The sequence below is a fragment of the Sprattus sprattus genome (genome assembly GCF_963457725.1).
Source record: "Sprattus sprattus genome assembly, chromosome: 1".
Classification (NCBI taxonomy): domain Eukaryota; kingdom Metazoa; phylum Chordata; class Actinopteri; order Clupeiformes; family Clupeidae; genus Sprattus; species Sprattus sprattus.
Window position 1 is genome coordinate 25,042,621 of NC_137920.1, and position 19,183 is coordinate 25,061,803.

Genomic DNA, 19,183 nt, shown 5'->3' on the forward strand with positions numbered 1-19,183 from the left:
GTATTTGTTTTCCCTCTCTTTTCACGTACTGCCCTTTAACCTCCTGTTGTATTTGATGGATTTTGTTAAGATGGCCCAGCGCGCCTTACAAGCGTCTTCTGAAAAAGAATGAGAGAAGTGATAGGTGGATGGAATAGAAGAGAGGTACAGATGGTAAGTAAAGGAATAAACAGTAAGTGGTAGTGAACAGAAGGAGAAAGAATGTGAGAGATGATGGGTGAATGTAGAAGATGAGAGGTACAGACAAGACGTAAAGGAATTAACAGAAGGAAGGAGAGAAGGAGAGAAAGAAGTGATGGATGGATGGAGAATATGAGAGGTTTAGACAGGAGGTAAAGGAATGAACAGAAAGAAAGAGAGAAAGGAGAGAGATGATGGGTTGATATAGAAGACGAGGGGTAAGCATCATGTCCAGGTCATGCACTCATCATCTTCATGCTCAATCCATCATTAGGGAGATGACCCCATTATCACTGTCCTCCAACACACACACACACACACACACACACACACACACAGAGTGTGCATTTGCAATCTGGCTGCTAAGGCGCAGAGAAGCACACACACGCACACACTTTATCATTCTTTTGAATTGTACTCTTAACTATGTAGCAAAGACACTAGCATATTGAACAATCAAACAAAGATGTGGCAGTTTGATGTGTGTGTGTGTGTGTGTGTGTGTGTGTGTGTGTGTGTGTGTGTTTGTGTCTGTGTACGTGCATGAGTGCAAGTGTGCGTGTGTGTACGTGCATGAGTGCAAGTGTGCGTGTGTGTGTGTGTGTGCGCGTGCGGGCATGCCTGCGTGTGTGTGTGTATGAGTGAGTGAAAGCCTAAGCATGACCTTGGGCACGAGTGTGTGTGCTTGTGGTGGGGGAGCACGCCACGCTACAGTGTGACAAGCTGAAGCTACTGAGGCGTGTCGTTTCAGTTGGCCCCACAGAGAGGCCCCCACAGCTGGCCCCAAACAGGCCGCCTGTTCCCTCAGACAGTTTTACGACGCATCGCTACAACGGTCAATGGCCTGTCAGCAGTTCTGTTGTTCACATTCTACATATCTCTATGAACCAGTATGGTTGGGAATCACCAAAGACCTCATAGAGTGATGCATTCATTCAGTTCAATAAAACATTAAGGTATGCTACACCATCTCTTCGGTCTCATGGAGCACAAAAGTTAATAGATGGATACGGGGCAGAAGACTTTTTAGCGACTTTGAGCTTTGTGCTAATAAACAAGAAGCTTATTAACACAATATAGGCATTGTGAGACCATGTTTTTGCGATGCAACTCACATCAGAGACATTGGGGAAAACTTATATTATCATGTTTTGATAACTGTTGAGAGGAGACTAAAATGAAAACAATTTAGAGGTTTAAATGAAAAATGGTTTGGAGTCATAAAAAATAAAAAATGAATTAAAATTAAAATGAATCTAATTATGAGTGCAAGAAAGTGTCATGACGTCTGTGTTTTTGAAACGATAACAAAATAATTTTACACTAGTACATGTACCCTCATAGAGACAACAGACAACGACAAGGCTGCTTTTTAATGTGTGCAACTGGCCACTTTAGTCTTGCAATGTTGATATCTCCCATGAAGAACACCCTACTTTAAATGTTGTAGTCTTCGACGACCTTTGACCTTTACTAAAATCACCAATACTGAACAGAAATGAGTCGATAAAATAAATATCTAAACTGAAACCATTGATGAAACTAACTAAAACTGGATGGAAGTTTACATGGAATACAAACAAACTACAAGTTAAACTAAAAATGAATTGGAAAAATGTAAAACCTTATAATAACCTTGGTTGGCAGGTAGCTGCCTGGGTTGTGATGCCTTCAGGCATCATGGGGGATGAGTCACAATCCAAACAGAGTTCAGGGAACCACAGGAAGACTGGACGCATGGTGACTCACACCATCACACAAATTAAACTTTCTGTTATTAGTTCAGACAGGGCAACTTGTTTCGCTTCGGTGATAGATATCGGAAAACCTGCACTTCCTTTTCGTTTACGGAAAGCCATAATCTGATTTCTTTCTGAATTTGATCCATTTCGGGGACAGGCTATGGTGATTCACAGTGTATTGGACGGACGGACGGACGGACAGACGGACACACACACACACACAACCTTCTATCATTAGCACACAACAACACAAACACACTACTTATATTTCCTTTTTGTTTTTCTTTTTTAACAATAGAGGATGCCCTTCCCTGATTTCAAAGGTGCTTCTAAAGAAGCAACACATTGTTTGGATGCAATAGGCTCTCCTTTTTCTTATTTGATTTATGTCGGATGCCCTGCCCTTCTCAACTTTCCCAAGATGCTTCCCAAGAGGTAGGGTTTAATGTGCTCCTCTGAAGTATAATTCCTGGAATTAATGTTTGGCCAGCCTGTGTTGTTCTCCTTTTGTTTGAAGAACTTTATCTAGAATGCTCTTTTTTATATCCTGTTTATACGTTTCCACAATAAAGGTCAAAACAAGTAACCCAGTGCACCAATACCAATATCGGGCAGATGCTGTTCTAATCAGATTCCACACAACGATACCACTTCACCGTAACACAACGTTAAATTCAAGGCTGCAGTCAGGAGGTGTTCGGTCATTGCGTGTGTGTGTCTGTTTGTGTGTGTGTGTGTGTGTGTAAGAAACGGAGGGGACATGATGCATAATGAGACGGGCAACGAGTTCACAAGGGGTAAAACTGCCGCTGACCTCCAGATGTCAGACAGCCGCTGACCTTCAGGGGTCATGGAGCTTTACAGCTTAAACAGTGTGAACTTGCATCATGCTCAACCGCTTCAGTTCAGTGACCCTTTTGTTTCAGTTGATCTTCCCTCTCTATCCCACTCTCTCTCACACAGAAAACACCCCAGAAATGATGCAAAATATACCACACTTAAGCGAAAACAATTGGTTAAATGTGCGGGCCGTGCACTCACACACACACACACACACACACACACACACACGTGAACATGCGAGTACAGCAAGTGCAGTTAATGATTTGCTAAACAGTGACGCATTATTGTCTAAACAGAACACTGTGGCTCCTTCTCCATGACAATGCACAGCTGGCAACCCAGGTGTGTGTGTGTGTGTGTGTGTGTGTGTGTGTGTGTGTGTGTGTGTTTGTAAGTAACATGAGGACTACTCCTGGCAAGAGATAACTCAAGAAACCCCCACCAGCGCTGTTCCATTGTATCCTTCCTTTGTATGTGTGTGTTTGTGTGTGTGTGTGTGTGTGTGTTTATGTGTGAGAGAGAGAAACCGAGAGCAAGAGAGACAATGTGCATATAGACTAATGGCTTATTAGCCTACACTTTAAATGTCCTGCTCCATCTACCAGGTGTTTCAAAGTGGTTCTAAATGTGGCATGTTCACCTTAAAGGACACTCCATGAAATCATGGCAACCCTACAATGACGCTACAACGCACTGTTACCAGTATGTGGACTCTCTGGAAAGTAAACCTTAAACTTCAGCTAAGGGGGCCCTTCAATCTACCAAAAGAAGAATGCATTGCTGCCCACACTTAATCAAGGGACATTGAAGCCCTGCCAAAAAAATTATTAAATCCGTCACCACATAGCATACATTCAACAGCAAAATTAGGTTAAAATTAGTTGAAGGCTAACTTGATTTGTTGGTTTATTCGTTAAACAGTAAGGTAGTTGTGCCAAATGAACAATGGCCGACCTTATAATTCTTCCCCATCATATCCCGCACATTCTTAGCCTAGAAGGAGATTAGTTAGCCATGAAGCTAGCTAATACTAATGCTTGTCAGTGGGAGATAACTAACATTAATGGAGATTTGCACGTCAACAGAAGTTCAGAACAATTCTTGGTAGCCAGATTAGGTAGTTCACACTGCTTACAAACTGCAATTGGTTAACGGTAACGCTTGCTTTCTTTATAGGCTGAACAACTCTCAGTTGCAATTTGCTTGGAAAGTCAGTCATTCTCCAACTGGTCCAATCCTTTGGTAACGGACCGATCATTTCTTGTTTGACGAGGAGATAAATATTTGCTTTTTTCGCATGAAAATCCTGGAGGGACTGCATTATACGAACACACAGTTCTCGATAGCGATCATCTTTCTAACTGTGTTAAAACTGGTTACAATGGGTGTGTGAATCAGGTCTGCAAAGGGAAGAGCATGCCTGCACCTGATTCTCTCTCTCACTCACTCACTCACACACACACATACACAGACTGACACACACACACACACACACACACACACACAAGTATCTGTTTCCCTTTCTTTAACTCAACTTCCTTCCTTGGTGTGTGGTGTGCTCACAAAGCACTTCCCGTCTCAAAGACCACAGGTGAATACACAGTTGACACATAAAACACACACACAAACACACACACACACACACACACACACACACACACACACACACACACACACACAGAGACACACGCCATGGGATGTGGAAATGGTCACCCGGGTGATCAGAATAAGTCTTTCTGTCCCCCCGCAGGAGCTGGGCACCTCTGTGCTTCTGACACGCTGTGCTATTTTTGAAAACTGACCAGTTTCTCAGATATCCATATCACTAAGCATACTGTGAAAAGTTGTTTTTTAACCCATAATTACTCCATTCATATCACATGAATAGATAAATGGCCATTAACAAATAAGACATCAACTCATTTTTGCATGCCTTGATCCTGTTAAGACCCCTCCACATCCTAACACTAGGGCTGGGGGTAAACGATTATTTTCAAAACGATTAATCTGGCGATTATTTTATCGAATAGTCGACTAATCTAACGACTAATTGGACGATTAGTCTAACGATTATTTTTCTGTTGCTCGATTAAAACCATAATGTATCTCAAATAAATACCCCAAAAAATCTTAATAATATACTTTAATGAGCACCGTTTTGCACAGCAAAAGTCCAACAATGCATTTCATGTTTATCTAGAGTTCACAGTAAAAATGTTTGGTACTCAAATGAGCCCTATCACATTTGGATGTGGTGCTCATTAATTTAAATGTTTTCAGTGCTTATAAAAACATTCATTCATTGATGAGCACTGCGCACCACCTTATGTGCAGCCCTGTCCTGGACATTGCTTGGCTGCATTAGTTGACATTAGCGATCTAACGTGGTGGTGAATCATGATTCATACTACAAGCTGGCTAACGTTAGTCTAATGTTATGTGTTTGACTCGTAAATGACCACAGCATGAGTTAGCTCTCTGTGCCGTTTGTTGGTGCTTGGTTGGCGTGTTCTGCAGCCGTAAGTTAACGTTTACCAAACTGACACAGCTGTCTAGCCGCTGCCGCTATAGTAGCTAGCTAACGTAACTACTAGCAACCAAGCACGAACAAACTGCACGGAGAGCTAAGAAGATAGTTAGCTAGCACCACCGAAGTGCGCAGAGCTCAAGCTACACAACACACTGAACAAACGTTAAATACGAGACAATAGGGTGCGTTTGAGAATGGAGATAGAAACGCACCCCATTGTCTCTCGTGAAGGGGACAATAAGTAACGTTGGTTACATTCATTTAACGTTTGTTCAGTGTGTTGTGTAGCTTGAGCTCTGCGCACTTCGGTGGTGCTAGCAAACTATAGCTCTCCGTGCAGTTTGTTCGTGCTTGGTTGCTAGTAGTTAACGTTAGCTAGCTACTAGTGTGTCAGTTTAGTTAACGTTAACTTACGGCTGCAGAACACGGCAACTAAGCATGAACAAACGGCACAGAGAGCTAAGTCATGGTGTTGGTCAGCTTATAGTATGTATCATGATTCACTACGTTAGATCGCCAATATCAACTAATGGCGCCAAGCAATTCCCTGGGTTTCTGCTCTCTCAGTCCTTGCGCAATGTTTGTTTCTGTTTGGGTCAACCACGTGTATGTGGCGAAGCGTCGACGTAAAAATATGGCGTCGACGTAATTTTGAAATCGACGCGTCGACATCATCGACGCATCGCTACAGCACTACCTAACACAAAGCCATTTCACACAGGAGTTTCACATCCACTACACCATTGGATACATTTAAGATATTAAAGCATCAATACAGAGTTCTGTTCCAAAACTAGCATGCCAACAACCCAAAAGCCATGCAAAAACCTTACAAACACCACCAGCAGCCCGGTTGACACTGATAGAAGCTTGCCAACAAACCAACTGGTATCAAATTGTTGCATAGTGATACTTTAAAATGACCACTGGAAGGTGACACGACTAGGACTGAGCCAGGAAGAGCTTGAGGGTCACAATCAAAGAACGCAAACCCCCATCAGCTCATCCTGAAACCAGCGTCGGAAATACACGAGGGCAAAGGGCAAAACTGCCCCTAAGAAATATAGTTTTGCCCCTAAAATTACTAGGAGAGGGGCAAAAAATGCCCCCATAATTTTGTGTAAAAATATATTTAATGAAAAGTGTCAAACATCGTAGCCTATAGACCCTTTTATGACCTACGTCATAAACGTTAAGCGCAAACATTCTGGAGGCAAAAAAGCGGAAATTTTAGCCATAGTTAGTGACAGTGCAAGAGGATTTTGGAGAGATAAAGCTAAGGATTTCTTCGTCTCGGTTTCTTCGTTAAAAAAATGCCATCTTGTTGTGTTGTGGGATGCCAAAACAGGTCAACTAAAAAAAAAAGGTCTCAATTTCTACCGCATTCCTTCGGGGAAAAGACTGTTTAATGCAAACAGGCGTAGATTCTGGCTTCAAGCTATAAAACGAGTGGACTGGACTGAAGACATCATTAAAAATGCACGCATATGTGGGTCACATTTTATATCTGGTAAGTGAATTTTGTTTATGTTAGCTGACTTGAAATTGTGTTAGTTAAATCTGAGATAACTTAGTTGGCCAAAACAGCTCCCTAGATAGCTAATGTTATCCATATCTAACTTTAGCCTTGCAATTTTAGGTTAACTTAACGTTAACGATATCTAACCATTAACGTTAGCTAACCGTTAATGTTAGCTAGTTCATAGTACATTCATTTATTCATTTCATACAATTATACAATGCATACAATGATCGTGGGTTGAGTCTGTGCTTAATTTACTCGTAGGAGAAGCCTCAATTAACTACGAAAGCCCCGACATTGTCCCTTCGCCAGAGACCTGAAGCTAAATTGGAGAGGTAAGGCGTGTTTGCTCTTGATAAGTTAGCAGCCAACAGTGCCTGCAACCTAGAGCAGGTGATGTTAACTTATGGCATCAAAGCTAGCTATCCAAGGTAACATCGCCTGCTCTGTATTGCAAGCTTTGAGAGAAATGGCAGTCAGTAGTTACCTCTATTATGTGCAATCTAATCTTACAGATTTTCAAAGGAATAAACTGCTATCTGAGAGATCTGTTAAATCACCTTCCCTATTGACTACTGATCTTTGCCCTGGTGAGAACACACTTTTCAATTCAATCAAACATGTAAAATGTACTTGTGCTACTCATTATTTGTGTTTTACATGTGTTGTCAGTAAAACTTATAATTCCTGTCTTCACATTAATGTCTTACAGTTGAAGATGAGCCCCATTGGAAGAGGATGCCATGTGCCCAAAGAAAGATTATGAAAATCTGAGGCACATGTATGAACAGATTCAGGTTGAATATGTGAGCCTGCACCAAGAGTTTGGTGAAATCCAAAATGAAAACAAGAAGCTAATAGAAGAGCTTCAGAACAACAAGTATTCTTACCACTCAATCAGAAATAACAGTGTACAGTTTCTTTTTCTCACAGGAATAACTACTATAATCTTTGACTGGTTATTGAAAAAACTAAAAGGCAATGTAGAAAAGTTTACTGAAATACGTACCCTGGGAGATCACCTACTGATTGTGCTTATGAAACTTAGATTGGGTCTCACTAACACTGACATAGCATTTAGGTTTAAAGTATCGAACAGCACAATATCATGCATTTTGAGAACCTGGTTACCTTCTATGGCTAAAGTGTTGAAACCACTTATAAAATGGCCAAGTCAGACTGCTGTTTTATAGAACATGCCCAAAAGTGCACAGAGATTTTTATAGACAGACCTAGTAACTTGACTGCCCAGGCCCAGACATGGTCTACATATAAACACCACAATACAGTAAAGTATTTAGTTGGCATTACACCGCCGGGGCCATATCCTTTCTATCCCCAGGTTCGGGTGGCCGGGTGTCAGACAAGCAGATTACCAATCAATGGGATTTTTAGATCTTTTGGAGCCTACAGATGACATTTTAGCTGATAGGGGCTTTTTAATTAGAGAAGAGCTTGCCGCGTATGGTGCCACCCTGCTTATTCCAAATTTCACCGAAGGAAAAGGACAACTACCAGCTAATGAGGTTGACACATCAAGACAACTTTCACTTGTAAGAATTCACATAGAAAGAGTTATTGGCCGGTGGAAGAATTTTAAAATCTTACAATCGGTCATTCCAGTGTCACAAGTTGACCTCCTAGATGATATAGTGAATGTGTGTGGTGCCCTCACAAATCTCTGCAAGTCTGTTGTTTCCAAATGATATAAAATGAACTGTGTTTGCTGATAAATGTAATCCACAAATGATATTCAGACAAATAAATGACTATGTACTATACTTTCTTTATTAAATTAAAACTATTTGAACCTTGTCTTAAGCTCATGCTTTTTTACCTCTTTCACTGCTTTCTTTAAATTTGCACACAGCCGTAGTGGAAGTGGCTGTCACATTGGACACAGTGAATCATTTTACCATAGTCTGGCTTTTCACACTGTATGCAGGCTTGTGTTGTTTTACATGCTCCTGATGTACAAGATGCCCTCCCTGTCCTCCCCATCCTAACATAGAGCTCAATCTTTAACAGCACTGCTGCAACAAGACCCTATAGCCTGCAATGTCAGATAAAAAAAATGGTATAAGACAAAAACGAGTATACTAAATGTGGCTATCATAACAAATATAAGTTGTATTGTAGCATAAATAAGAGTTACAACGCTTTTTTTTTGTTAGATGCCAAATAGCCTGGAAAATGTTTGAAACCTCAAGAATAGGTTTGGGCTTGGACGTACAGGAGACTTAAAAGAGTGTAAATATTAGCTCATTCGCTAACATTACAGTTAACCGTGGTTGCAATGGTTATGTAGTTCCTACACGTAAACCTTGACGATGAAACGTTTATGATAAGGTCGACTTACTCTGCCATGCATGTGCAATTTAACGTGAAGCGGTAGCGTTGGTGGGTTTGTTGGTAAAAACACATGGTTTATACATTATTGTCTTTGTTCCTTGTCATTGGCTTGGTAGCACCTCAGATTTTAGGACGCAGAAATCATCATTGAGGTCGCAGTACTTAATATCCTGGAGTGGACATGCCCGCAGACAACGTAGTTATAGGCATCGAGTGACTTGAATGATCGTAATGTATCTTTTGTGTAAACACTGGGTTTTTCTATTAAGTATGTATAAATATCTGTCCATTTTGATGGGTCAACTATCCAATCCGTGATCGAATATGGATCGGGAAGTTGGATTCCATAACTTAATGTCAATTTATTAACGTAACTTCCGAGATCATTAGGATAAAGCGAACGCAGGTATGAACTTAAGCCATTTCTTTTGCCCCCAGAATGCGTGCGCAACCTAGAACGCTGAGCATTGTTTACCAACGGCGAAAGGGTCTATATGACCCGGTCAGTTGCCATCAAATGTTTTGATTTTCGCCTTGACTGATTGTTGCGTGAAGAACCGAACGTTCTAACAGAAAATATTTGGAGCGCTTCCTAATCAGACCTGTGACTGCGAGAGTGAGGAGAAATGAGGATCAGCGCAGTCTCTGTCACCATCTCGGGTTCCAAAGGATAAAATTCACACACCCAGCGACTGTCAAAAAATTAAAGTTAGATTGGCCTGGGGTGGAGGATGACGACGACGACGACGACGACGAGAAAAAGACCTGATTCTTTCAAGGCATGTCGGGTCTTGTGGACAACGAGTTGACCAAGTTGTCAATCCAGCACAGGCTAATTTTTCTGCTGACTTCATCAAGGGGAGCGAAAACATACAGAAATACATGGCCTTTCGTCACCAGGCACCAAGCAACACGCCATCGCCTACGGTGAATGATAACTGGTAATAATACTTTTAGAATTTATTTAGTTCGGTTAAGCTAGTTTAATGTTAGTTAGCTAACGTTAGCTATCTCTGATAATGCGTTAGTTACAAAGGCTTGCTTGCAAGCTTGCTTACTAGTCTTAACTGTATTTCCTGTAGGCCTACTATGGTAGGTACAACACAATTAAAGGTAACACAAAAATCCATAAATATAATGTGTTATTATTAAAAAAAGAAAGAAAAAAACGGTTGTTAGGCTAATAGTTGAATAATGAAATGTAGTAATAACAACTCATAACCACAAAGAAATAAGAATAAACGTGAATATGATTGTCTAATTTACGTCTGTTTGGTTTTTGTTCAAAAAATCTAAGAAAACACTTTGAATTTGTAGACTAATGCCTAATAGTCTTATTATTGCCATTTGATGACCATTGTTCATTGTTGAATACACTTTAAAAAAACACTATGCAACAATTTGACACTTTTTGAGGTATGGTTTTATAGGCAACTAGTTTTGGTACCATCCTCTAATTCATTTTGATCGCATATGATCATGTGAAGGACAGATCAAGACCTGTGTCTTTCCCACTAGCCACCCAAGATATGCTCTATGTAGTTCTGTGTAAGGGGCTGAAGGACCCTGCAAAAATGGAAGAAAAGCTTTCACATGCATGACATGCCAGGTATATTGCAAAAAGACACCAGTAAGTGTGTTGGCAAGCTTCTATCAGTGTCAGCCGGGATGTTGGTGGTGGTTCCAAGGTTTTTGCATGCCTTTTAGGTAGTTAGCGTACTAGTTTTGAGACAGAATTCCGTATTGCTGCTTTAAGCCTAAATAAGTGTGTTTATTATTTTGAACAAAGGTTAAATGTTTTTAGAAGTGCCCCCAATTTTTTGTGAAAGGCCCCTGGATTTCAGTAAGTGGGGGCAAAAATTGCCCCCTAAAATATATGTAAATTTCCCACCCTGCCTAAAACACGACACAACCAACCTAACACTGTGGACCAAACACGCTCTTGCGCTACAACATCATTGTATACAACATTTGCATTGCTGAAGTTAATGAGACTACGAGCTGACATGTCCCTTCATGCTGTACAGTGAATGTAATAAACCTGTCTGAGTGGCTTTTACCCAATACGAGCTGATGATCTTGTGCAACACTACAGGGTTCCTTTCTGTGACATTATCGGAAACTAAAAAAAAAACTATCGGAAATGAGCCCTAGTGACTAGTGACTATGTTTATGGCAGAGATAGTGACACACACACACTCTGAATTCTATCTCTGCATTTTACCCATCCAGAGTAGTGATACAGACAGTGAAGCACACTAACCCGGAGCAGTGATTGGGGTAAGGTGCCTTGCTCAAGGGCACTTCAGCCGTGGATGTGGGCCTGGGAGAGCAGTGGTCTACCACTTCCCTCGCCCACATTTTTCCTACTGGTCGGGGATCGAACCGGCCACCCTACGCTTTTCCAGCCCGAAACCCTGACCAGTAGTCCACGACTGCCCATTAGGTCACCAGTTTGAGCCCATATTGTAGTTGGTTACTGTTGGAACTTAGTCAACGTCATGACAGGTTAACTATCTCACCCTAGTTGGTAACAGTTGTAATTAAGCTTACCTGTCTAACTAACCCAGTTTGATTTCCCAACCAGCTGGTACTACTGGTATTTTGTATTGTGAACTTGAGCTAAATACCAGCAAAGCCCGATACGCGTCTTGGATGAAGCAAAAAACATAGCAGTAGGCTATTTGCAAACACCGGACACTTCCAAATACCAGCTTCTGCTATTCCAAGCCACTGGTCTGAACAGACAGTCCAGCAAAGGAGCATGCAAGATGTGCCTAGCATGACGTGCACAGAAGTCGGCATGATGTAGCTGCCAATCAGGCAACAACATTAAAGCTGTGAAATGGACAGAATGGTATGCTGTCTTCAGTGGGCAGGCATGTGTGTGTGTGTGTGTGTGTGTGTGTGTGTGTATGCATGCAGTGGGCAGGCATGTGTGTGTGTGTGTGTATGCTGTCTGCAGTGGGCAGGCATGTGTGTGTGTATGCACACAGTGGGCAGGAGTATGTGTGTGTGTGTGTGTGTGTGTGTGTGTGTATGCACGCAGTGGGCAGGCGTGTGTCTGTGTGTGTGTGTGTAGGCAGTGGGCATGTGAGTGTGTGTGCTTTGTATGGGGTGTGCACAAGCACAATACTGTCTATCATTACAATAATTAATATATTAGCGTATAGTGCGTCAACAATATTTTTCAAACTGTCTTTTTGAAAAAAGTTAAGTTTTCCAGTGAGACATTTATATGCCAAGAGAGAAAGTAACACAGTACCATACTGCATAGTAGATTGAAAAAAACTAAAGGTCATTAGCTCAGAACTGGCAGAAACCTGTGTTATTTCATGAAGATTTCATGAAGAAACACACAGATGGAATCAAGACAGTCTAAATCCACTGAAAAACTGTAATCAATCAATAAAAACTACGAGTCATTGTTTTTGAAAGCATCCCCACATAACAGCATTTTTTTTCTACAAATGCCTTAACCCTTTTAACAGTACTGTGTACATGTGTACGGGTACGTGTGTGTGTGTGTGTGTACGTGTGTGTGTATGTGTACGTGTGTGTGTGTGTGAGAGAAGTAACATGAGGACAAGAAGTGACTCGAGAGCACAACGCCATTCTATCAAACAGCTGACACACGTCCACCCACACACACCCACACCCACACTCAGGTACGCTTCACAGACACGTACGCATACGCACGTACGCACACACACAAGCAAGATTTATGGACACAAACACAAATGACATAGCCTAGATATGCATGTACCTGCACACTTTCATAAAACAAGAGATCACACACGTGTGCGCCCGCATTCCCATACACACACACCCCCTCCCCCCCCACACACACACACACGCACGCCACACACCCACCCACACACACACACGTACGCCACACACACACGTAGGCACACACACAAGCAAGATTTATGGATGCACACAAACACAAACGACATAGATATGCATGTACCTGCACAGTTAAAACAAGAGATCACAGACGTGTGCGCCCATGCACGCACAAACACACACAAACACACACAAAACAGCAACATATGTTTTAAATGATTATTAAACTGCTTTCAGCACTGTCAAATACTGCAGTTGCTTTCTACACCATCAAATATTTTTTGTTAATATCAGATAAGGAATAGAGACTGAAAAAAGGAATGTCCTTAACTATTATTATTAGTAGTAGTGGTGTTGTTTGTTACTTACTACAGGGTCAGATATAAAAAAGCATAGCTGTTTTCTGAGGGGATATCATAATAATAATAATAATAATAATAATTAATTTTATTTGTAGTGCACTCTACATTCAAACAGAATCTCAGAGTGCCATCATAGACCTTAGTCCTAGAGAACGGTAGTCACAAGCTAAAAGGTGGGTTTTCAGTAAATGCTGGTAACCAAGATTGATAAAGTATGAATTCAGATGGTTTGTAGAACAAACATATTTGCCAAAAAGGTTCACAAAACCTTCTACAACACCTGTTCACTTTTATCAAATATTATTTTAAAGACTGTTCTCAAACGGGGGTTTGAACAACTATGCAAAACATCCATGCTTGGTATTTGTGGAATTTTAAAATGACTATTCTGTGAACACTGATTTATGAATGCTCTTACTACACTGAAGATCACACCTCACACGTCAGGTTGTGTGCACTAAAACATTAGAGGGACTGGACAAAATGAAATATACACACTTGTTCTTTTTCTTCTTCATGAATTCATTAGGTACTCTCGATTTTACAGATTTCTACTACAACCACTGCAACAGTTACATGGAGGGCGTTTGTTTCAATTTGAATTTTCAGGCCTCCTTGTATGCAACACATGTGAGGTCACAAGGCCAAGCTGTGCTGAGGTTTCAAAGCAGGCAATAGTGCTGTTGACTAAGGCGACCGAGGCCCAGTGACCTCTCATTTCGTCCTTAGATTAAAGTGAACGATATATAGTGCTTAAGGGTGTTCATTTGAATGCAAAAATCAGTATTCATACACTTGCCTTATTTTTGTTGTACTTTACTCAGTCATGTTTAAAGCAGCACACATGTAGGAGTGGGCGTTGTGTTGGTTTGAAAAGTGCTGGGGTCATAGGTGGGATTTTACATCATCCTACCCGTCACTGGCCAATTGCATCTGCAGTTGCTATGACGATGAGGGTAATTCAAATACAAGAGCACCACATTTCATAGGTTACAGTCATAGATTACTGGAATTGGGCAGGGCTTTAAACTAAAGTGATAAAAACCTGCTTAAGTGTTAAAAACATGCTTAAGTGTTAAAAACATGCTAAAACAAGTGGTATGCAGCCTGTGGATATACAGAACTGTGCAGTGAGAAATCACCATTCCCTGAAACTCTACGAGATGTTCTATAGACAGATATCTAACCTAGGGGTTGGAATTAGGAGGTCATGAGCACCCCCACCTCCGGTGTCCGAGGGTAAAGGTTCGAGTACCATGCAGGACTGTGTACATTAATGTAGAACCAAAATTGCGATGGCAATAACACTCTAAAACTCTGTTCGAGCGTTTTAAAAAGAGACAAGGCCAGGAAGAGAAGTAACATGTTTCTGACATTCAATAGAAATGTGTGCATTTTAGATGTAACATAATGCACTGGAACAGGAAGGTGATTGCTTCCGACTGGGGAAGAATACCTACATTGTAACTTCACACAACTTTAATTTTCGTTTATCACTTCGATGTATCAACTGGGGATTAAGCACTTTGTTTGAAGATTGCGATATACTGAAGTGAGTTTTTATTTGCGGTTGTCAAAAGTGGTGGGGAGAAAGCTGGTGATTGCAGAAAGTGGTGGGGACATGCCACCAGCGTAAATGACACCTTGTCTGCATATAGGCTTAACTATGGACCACGTGTGCATAGATAGCTTATTATTTGGTTACAAAAAAAGGCGTGGAGCGGTGTTCACTTCATAATCCTCTTCCAGAGTTCTGGTAAATAACGTCAAACGGATGTCACATGTGCGTTTTTCAAAGCTTCAAAGGCGTCATATTAAACGCCTTCTATTTCTTCAATGAGTAAACACATTACAAGCAAATAGTGGCTGGCTAAACTGACCCATTGTTTTCCCTCTGCAACAACCCACTTTGAAGGTCAGTTAAAATCAGGTGACGTGCTTTTGAAGTTTGACTTTAGAGGGGTGGTCGATTGTTTGTGCAAACATAACCTTATCCGCCAGAAACGTGCCAACGTCTCTTGCCCTACATTCATCGCAGTGGTAATGAATCATAACGCCATGATCACAATACACATTTAATGGCAGAGATCGTTTACATGAGATTGATTTTCATTATTACTCACCTTCGTCCTTCCGTTTATTATGTAGTTCCCCAGTTTACCATTACAGTGTCTGACTAGGTCGTCCATTCGACTCATCAGAAAAGCTATTTTCTCGCAGCCGGGTTCTCTTCCCTCAATCCAAGTGATTTTGTCCCCTCTTATGTCTTTGGAAGAATCGCTTTTTTGACTGACAAGCTGACCGGCAGTGAATTTTCCGCTCTGGTGCAGGGCTTTGACGTCCTCCAGAATATTTAGACCAGTCTCTTCGCCGATGAAGTTGTCAACGACGCAAATGCCATGCTTGTTCATACATGGAACTATATACTCCATAGCCAGTCTTTGCGGGGGGGACCTCGTTTGTCCGTTGGGCTTGGTGTTGTTGGTAATTCCGTCCCCCGTTTGTTTGTCGTCGTCTACGCCAACCGAGCCCGCCGCTGAAGTGATAAAATCTTTCATTCTTTCACCGTCTGGTGGTGGGTTGGAAGGGCCCGTTTGCGAAGTGCTTTGCGTAGCCGCGTCGCTCTGCTTGTCACTATTCTTTCGCGACAGCCGTTCATGTCCCTCTTTCGCGTGCCGAGGAGGCTGCGCTGCTCCGGACTCCGCCGGACACTGAGATTTATCGGATTCCTTCTTGCAAATTCGCTTATGCTTGGTCCAGTCCTGTATCTGGTGCTCTTTACTACAGTAGAAAGAGTTTCGGCACCGGCCGCACTTCAGCAGGTTCTCCATTTTACCACAAAGTTCACAGTATTGGCGGTCCCGGTCCAGGTCGGTACCGGTGACCTCCTTGGAGCTTCCCTTTTCCATAGCTAAGGTTTAACCGTCCGGAGAGCTCTTTCCCTTTAAATTCGCCGCTTTCCTTGCCCCACAGCTAACGTGCAAGTTTGGAGTGTCCACCGCAACGACGCTAGCGTTAGCGAGAATGGTATGTCCGCCTTCGCCCCGCCGCCAAACAATAACATCACACGCACTTTGTTGCTCACTCTTTATGTACATCCGTAGGCACAAAACAATTCCCGTGCTTTACCGCATAATGCCTATTAACTTCTACGTTAGCCCAAAAGCAAGTATTGGCCCAGTGGGGACGCATGGCGCCAGCCGTTCCTCTTTTTTTCTTGCTCCCCACACGTACTCCAAACCCTGCCCCTGACGTCAGCGCATTTTAGGGCGGAACAAGCCTGTGGCCCAATCAAAGTGCAGACTTACCAATGACACAGCATTGTAGGCTATGTAGTCAGAGGATTACAGAAAGTTCATTGCTGATTGTACGCAACCAAACCATCACAGTTCCTCCGGTGATTTATTTTACTGATGTACATAGGAAATATCAGTGAACCACTAGTTATATGTCTATGGTCCACCAGTAAATGCATTTACAAACCTACCGGGCCTATCACCTAAAATAGGTACTGTTGTTATGTAATTTGATATCTCATAATATTACCATTATGCAATTTGACCGCGATAGACACGTTATGCATACGTTGCATAAAACATCTATGATCTAACGTTTACACAATCAAAGCACCACGGTTGAAAAAAACTAGTAAAGTTTGTCTCCATAGAACCCCTGTAATTGTATATATATATAGTGCATCATTAAATTACAGCATCCATATTTCATTGGCCCACAGTCTTACAGAAAAGAAACTTTCTACATCACTAAATTATACTGAATGAAAAAAAAAACAGAATCAGTAATTGCTGTCATGACAATTGGACATTCTGGTCAACTGAATTGTGTGTGTGTGTGTGTGTGTGTGTGTGTGTGTGTGTGTGTGTGTGTGTGTGTGTGTGTGTGTGTGTGTGTGTGTGTGTGTGTGTGTGTGTGTGTGTGTGTGTGTGTGTGTGTGTGTTGGGGTGGTGGTGGTGGTGGTGGGGGTGGGGGTGCAGGAATGTAGTGAAAATGACATCCAGTAAAAATACATCTCCCAATGCACTCTCCTCTTGAATTCAACCCACAGGTTTTTAATTCAAGGTAGGTCTGGGGACTGGGATGGCAAAATCTTGATTTTGTGTTTATTGAACCATTTTGAGTGGATTTTGATGTGTGCTTTGGATTGTTGCCCTGCTGGAAGATCCAACCACGACCAAGTTTCAGCATCCTGGCAGAGGCCGCCAGATTTGGACTTTAAGTCATCTGGTACTTCCTGGAATCCCTTATGCCATATATGTGAACAATACTGGCCGGGCCCTTGGAGGGGTTACACAGCCTCACAGATCCTCCACCATATTTCACACTTGTGCTTTATGGCTTGTGCAGGTCAACACACTATTTCCTTATTGTAGTAGAATGCTCTTGGATATTCCCCATGGCAATGGATGACTAAGGGATTTGGGCCCTGTGTCACCTCATTTTTATACCCCAGTGAGAGAGGTAATGATTGATGACAGCTTAAAACTTTTTATTACAATGTAAGCCAACTTTTTAAATATGCACAGGATCATGCTTAACTGACGTTTCTTCAATTCAAATTTCTTGGGGTGCCAATAACTGTGATGTTTACGATTTGGTTTTTAAATATACAGCCGCGGAAAAAATTAAGAGACCACTTCAAAATTATCAGTTTCTCTGGTTTTACTATTTATTGGTATGTGTTAAAGTAAAATGTACATTTTAGTTTTATTCTATAACCTACTGGCAACATTCCTACCAAATTTCAAATAAAAATATTGTCATTTAGATCAATTATTTGCAGAAAAATGACAATTGGTCAAAATAGCAAAAAAGATGCAGTGTCTTCAGATCTCGAATAATGCAAAGAAAACAAGCTCATATTCATTTTTAAACTACACAATACTAATGCTTTAACTTAGGAAGAGTTCAGAAATCAATATTTGGTGGAATAACCTTGATTTAAAATCACAACTTTCATGTGTCTTGGCATGCTCTCCACCAGTCTTTCACATTGCCGTTGGGTGACTTTATGCTACTCCTGGCGCAAGAATTCAAGCAGCTCGGCTTCTTTTCATGGCTTGTGACCATCCATCTTCCTCTTGATCACATTTCAGAGTTTTTTTTATGGGATTCAGGTCTCGAAATTGGACTGGCCATGACAGGGTCCTGATCTGGTGATACTCCATCCACACCTTCACTGGCCTGGCTGTGTGGCATGGAGCATTGCCCTGCTGGAAAAAACACTTCTCAGAGTTGGGGAACATTGTCAGAGCAAAAGGAAGCAAGTTTTTCTTCCGGGACAACGTTGTACTTTGCCTGGCTGAGGTTTGTAAAAGACCATAAGGATTGAACCAAAGCCGACTGGAGGGTCTCCTAGTTCGTCTTCTCTGATGAGTCCAATTTCACAGTAGGTGCAAGACTCAAGATGGAAGATGGATGGTCACAAGCCATGAAAAGAAGCCGAGCTGCTTGAATTCTTGCGCCAGGAGTAGCATAAAGTCACCCAACGGCAATGTGAAAGACTGGTGTAGAGCATGCCAAGACACATGAAAGTTGTGATTTTAAATCAAGGTTATTCCACCAAATATTGATTTCTGAACTCTTCCTAAGTTAAAGCATTAGTATTGTGTAGTTTAAAAATGAATATGCGCTTGTTTTCTTTGCATTATTCGAGATCTGAAGACACTGCATCTTTTTTGCTATTTTGATCAATTGTCATTTTTCTGCAAATAAATGATCTAAATGACAATATTTTTATTTGAAATTTGGTAGGAATGTTGCCAGTAGGTTATAGAATAAAACTAAA

General features: G+C 41.5%; 1 protein-coding gene across 1 annotated transcript in view; it reads right to left on the bottom strand.

Moving 5' to 3' along the window:
- egln1b (egl-9 family hypoxia-inducible factor 1b) overlaps nucleotides 1-16,595 on the bottom strand; it is a 40,521-nt gene extending 23,926 nt beyond the window's left edge. Inside the window, exon 1 of the mRNA XM_080833499.1 lies at nucleotides 15,501-16,595. Coding sequence (XP_080689625.1) covers nucleotides 15,501-16,286 — 786 coding nt within the window. The 5' untranslated portion in view covers nucleotides 16,287-16,595. The remainder of the gene's footprint in view (nucleotides 1-15,500) is intronic.
- Between the last annotated feature and the right edge of the window lie 2,588 nt (nucleotides 16,596-19,183).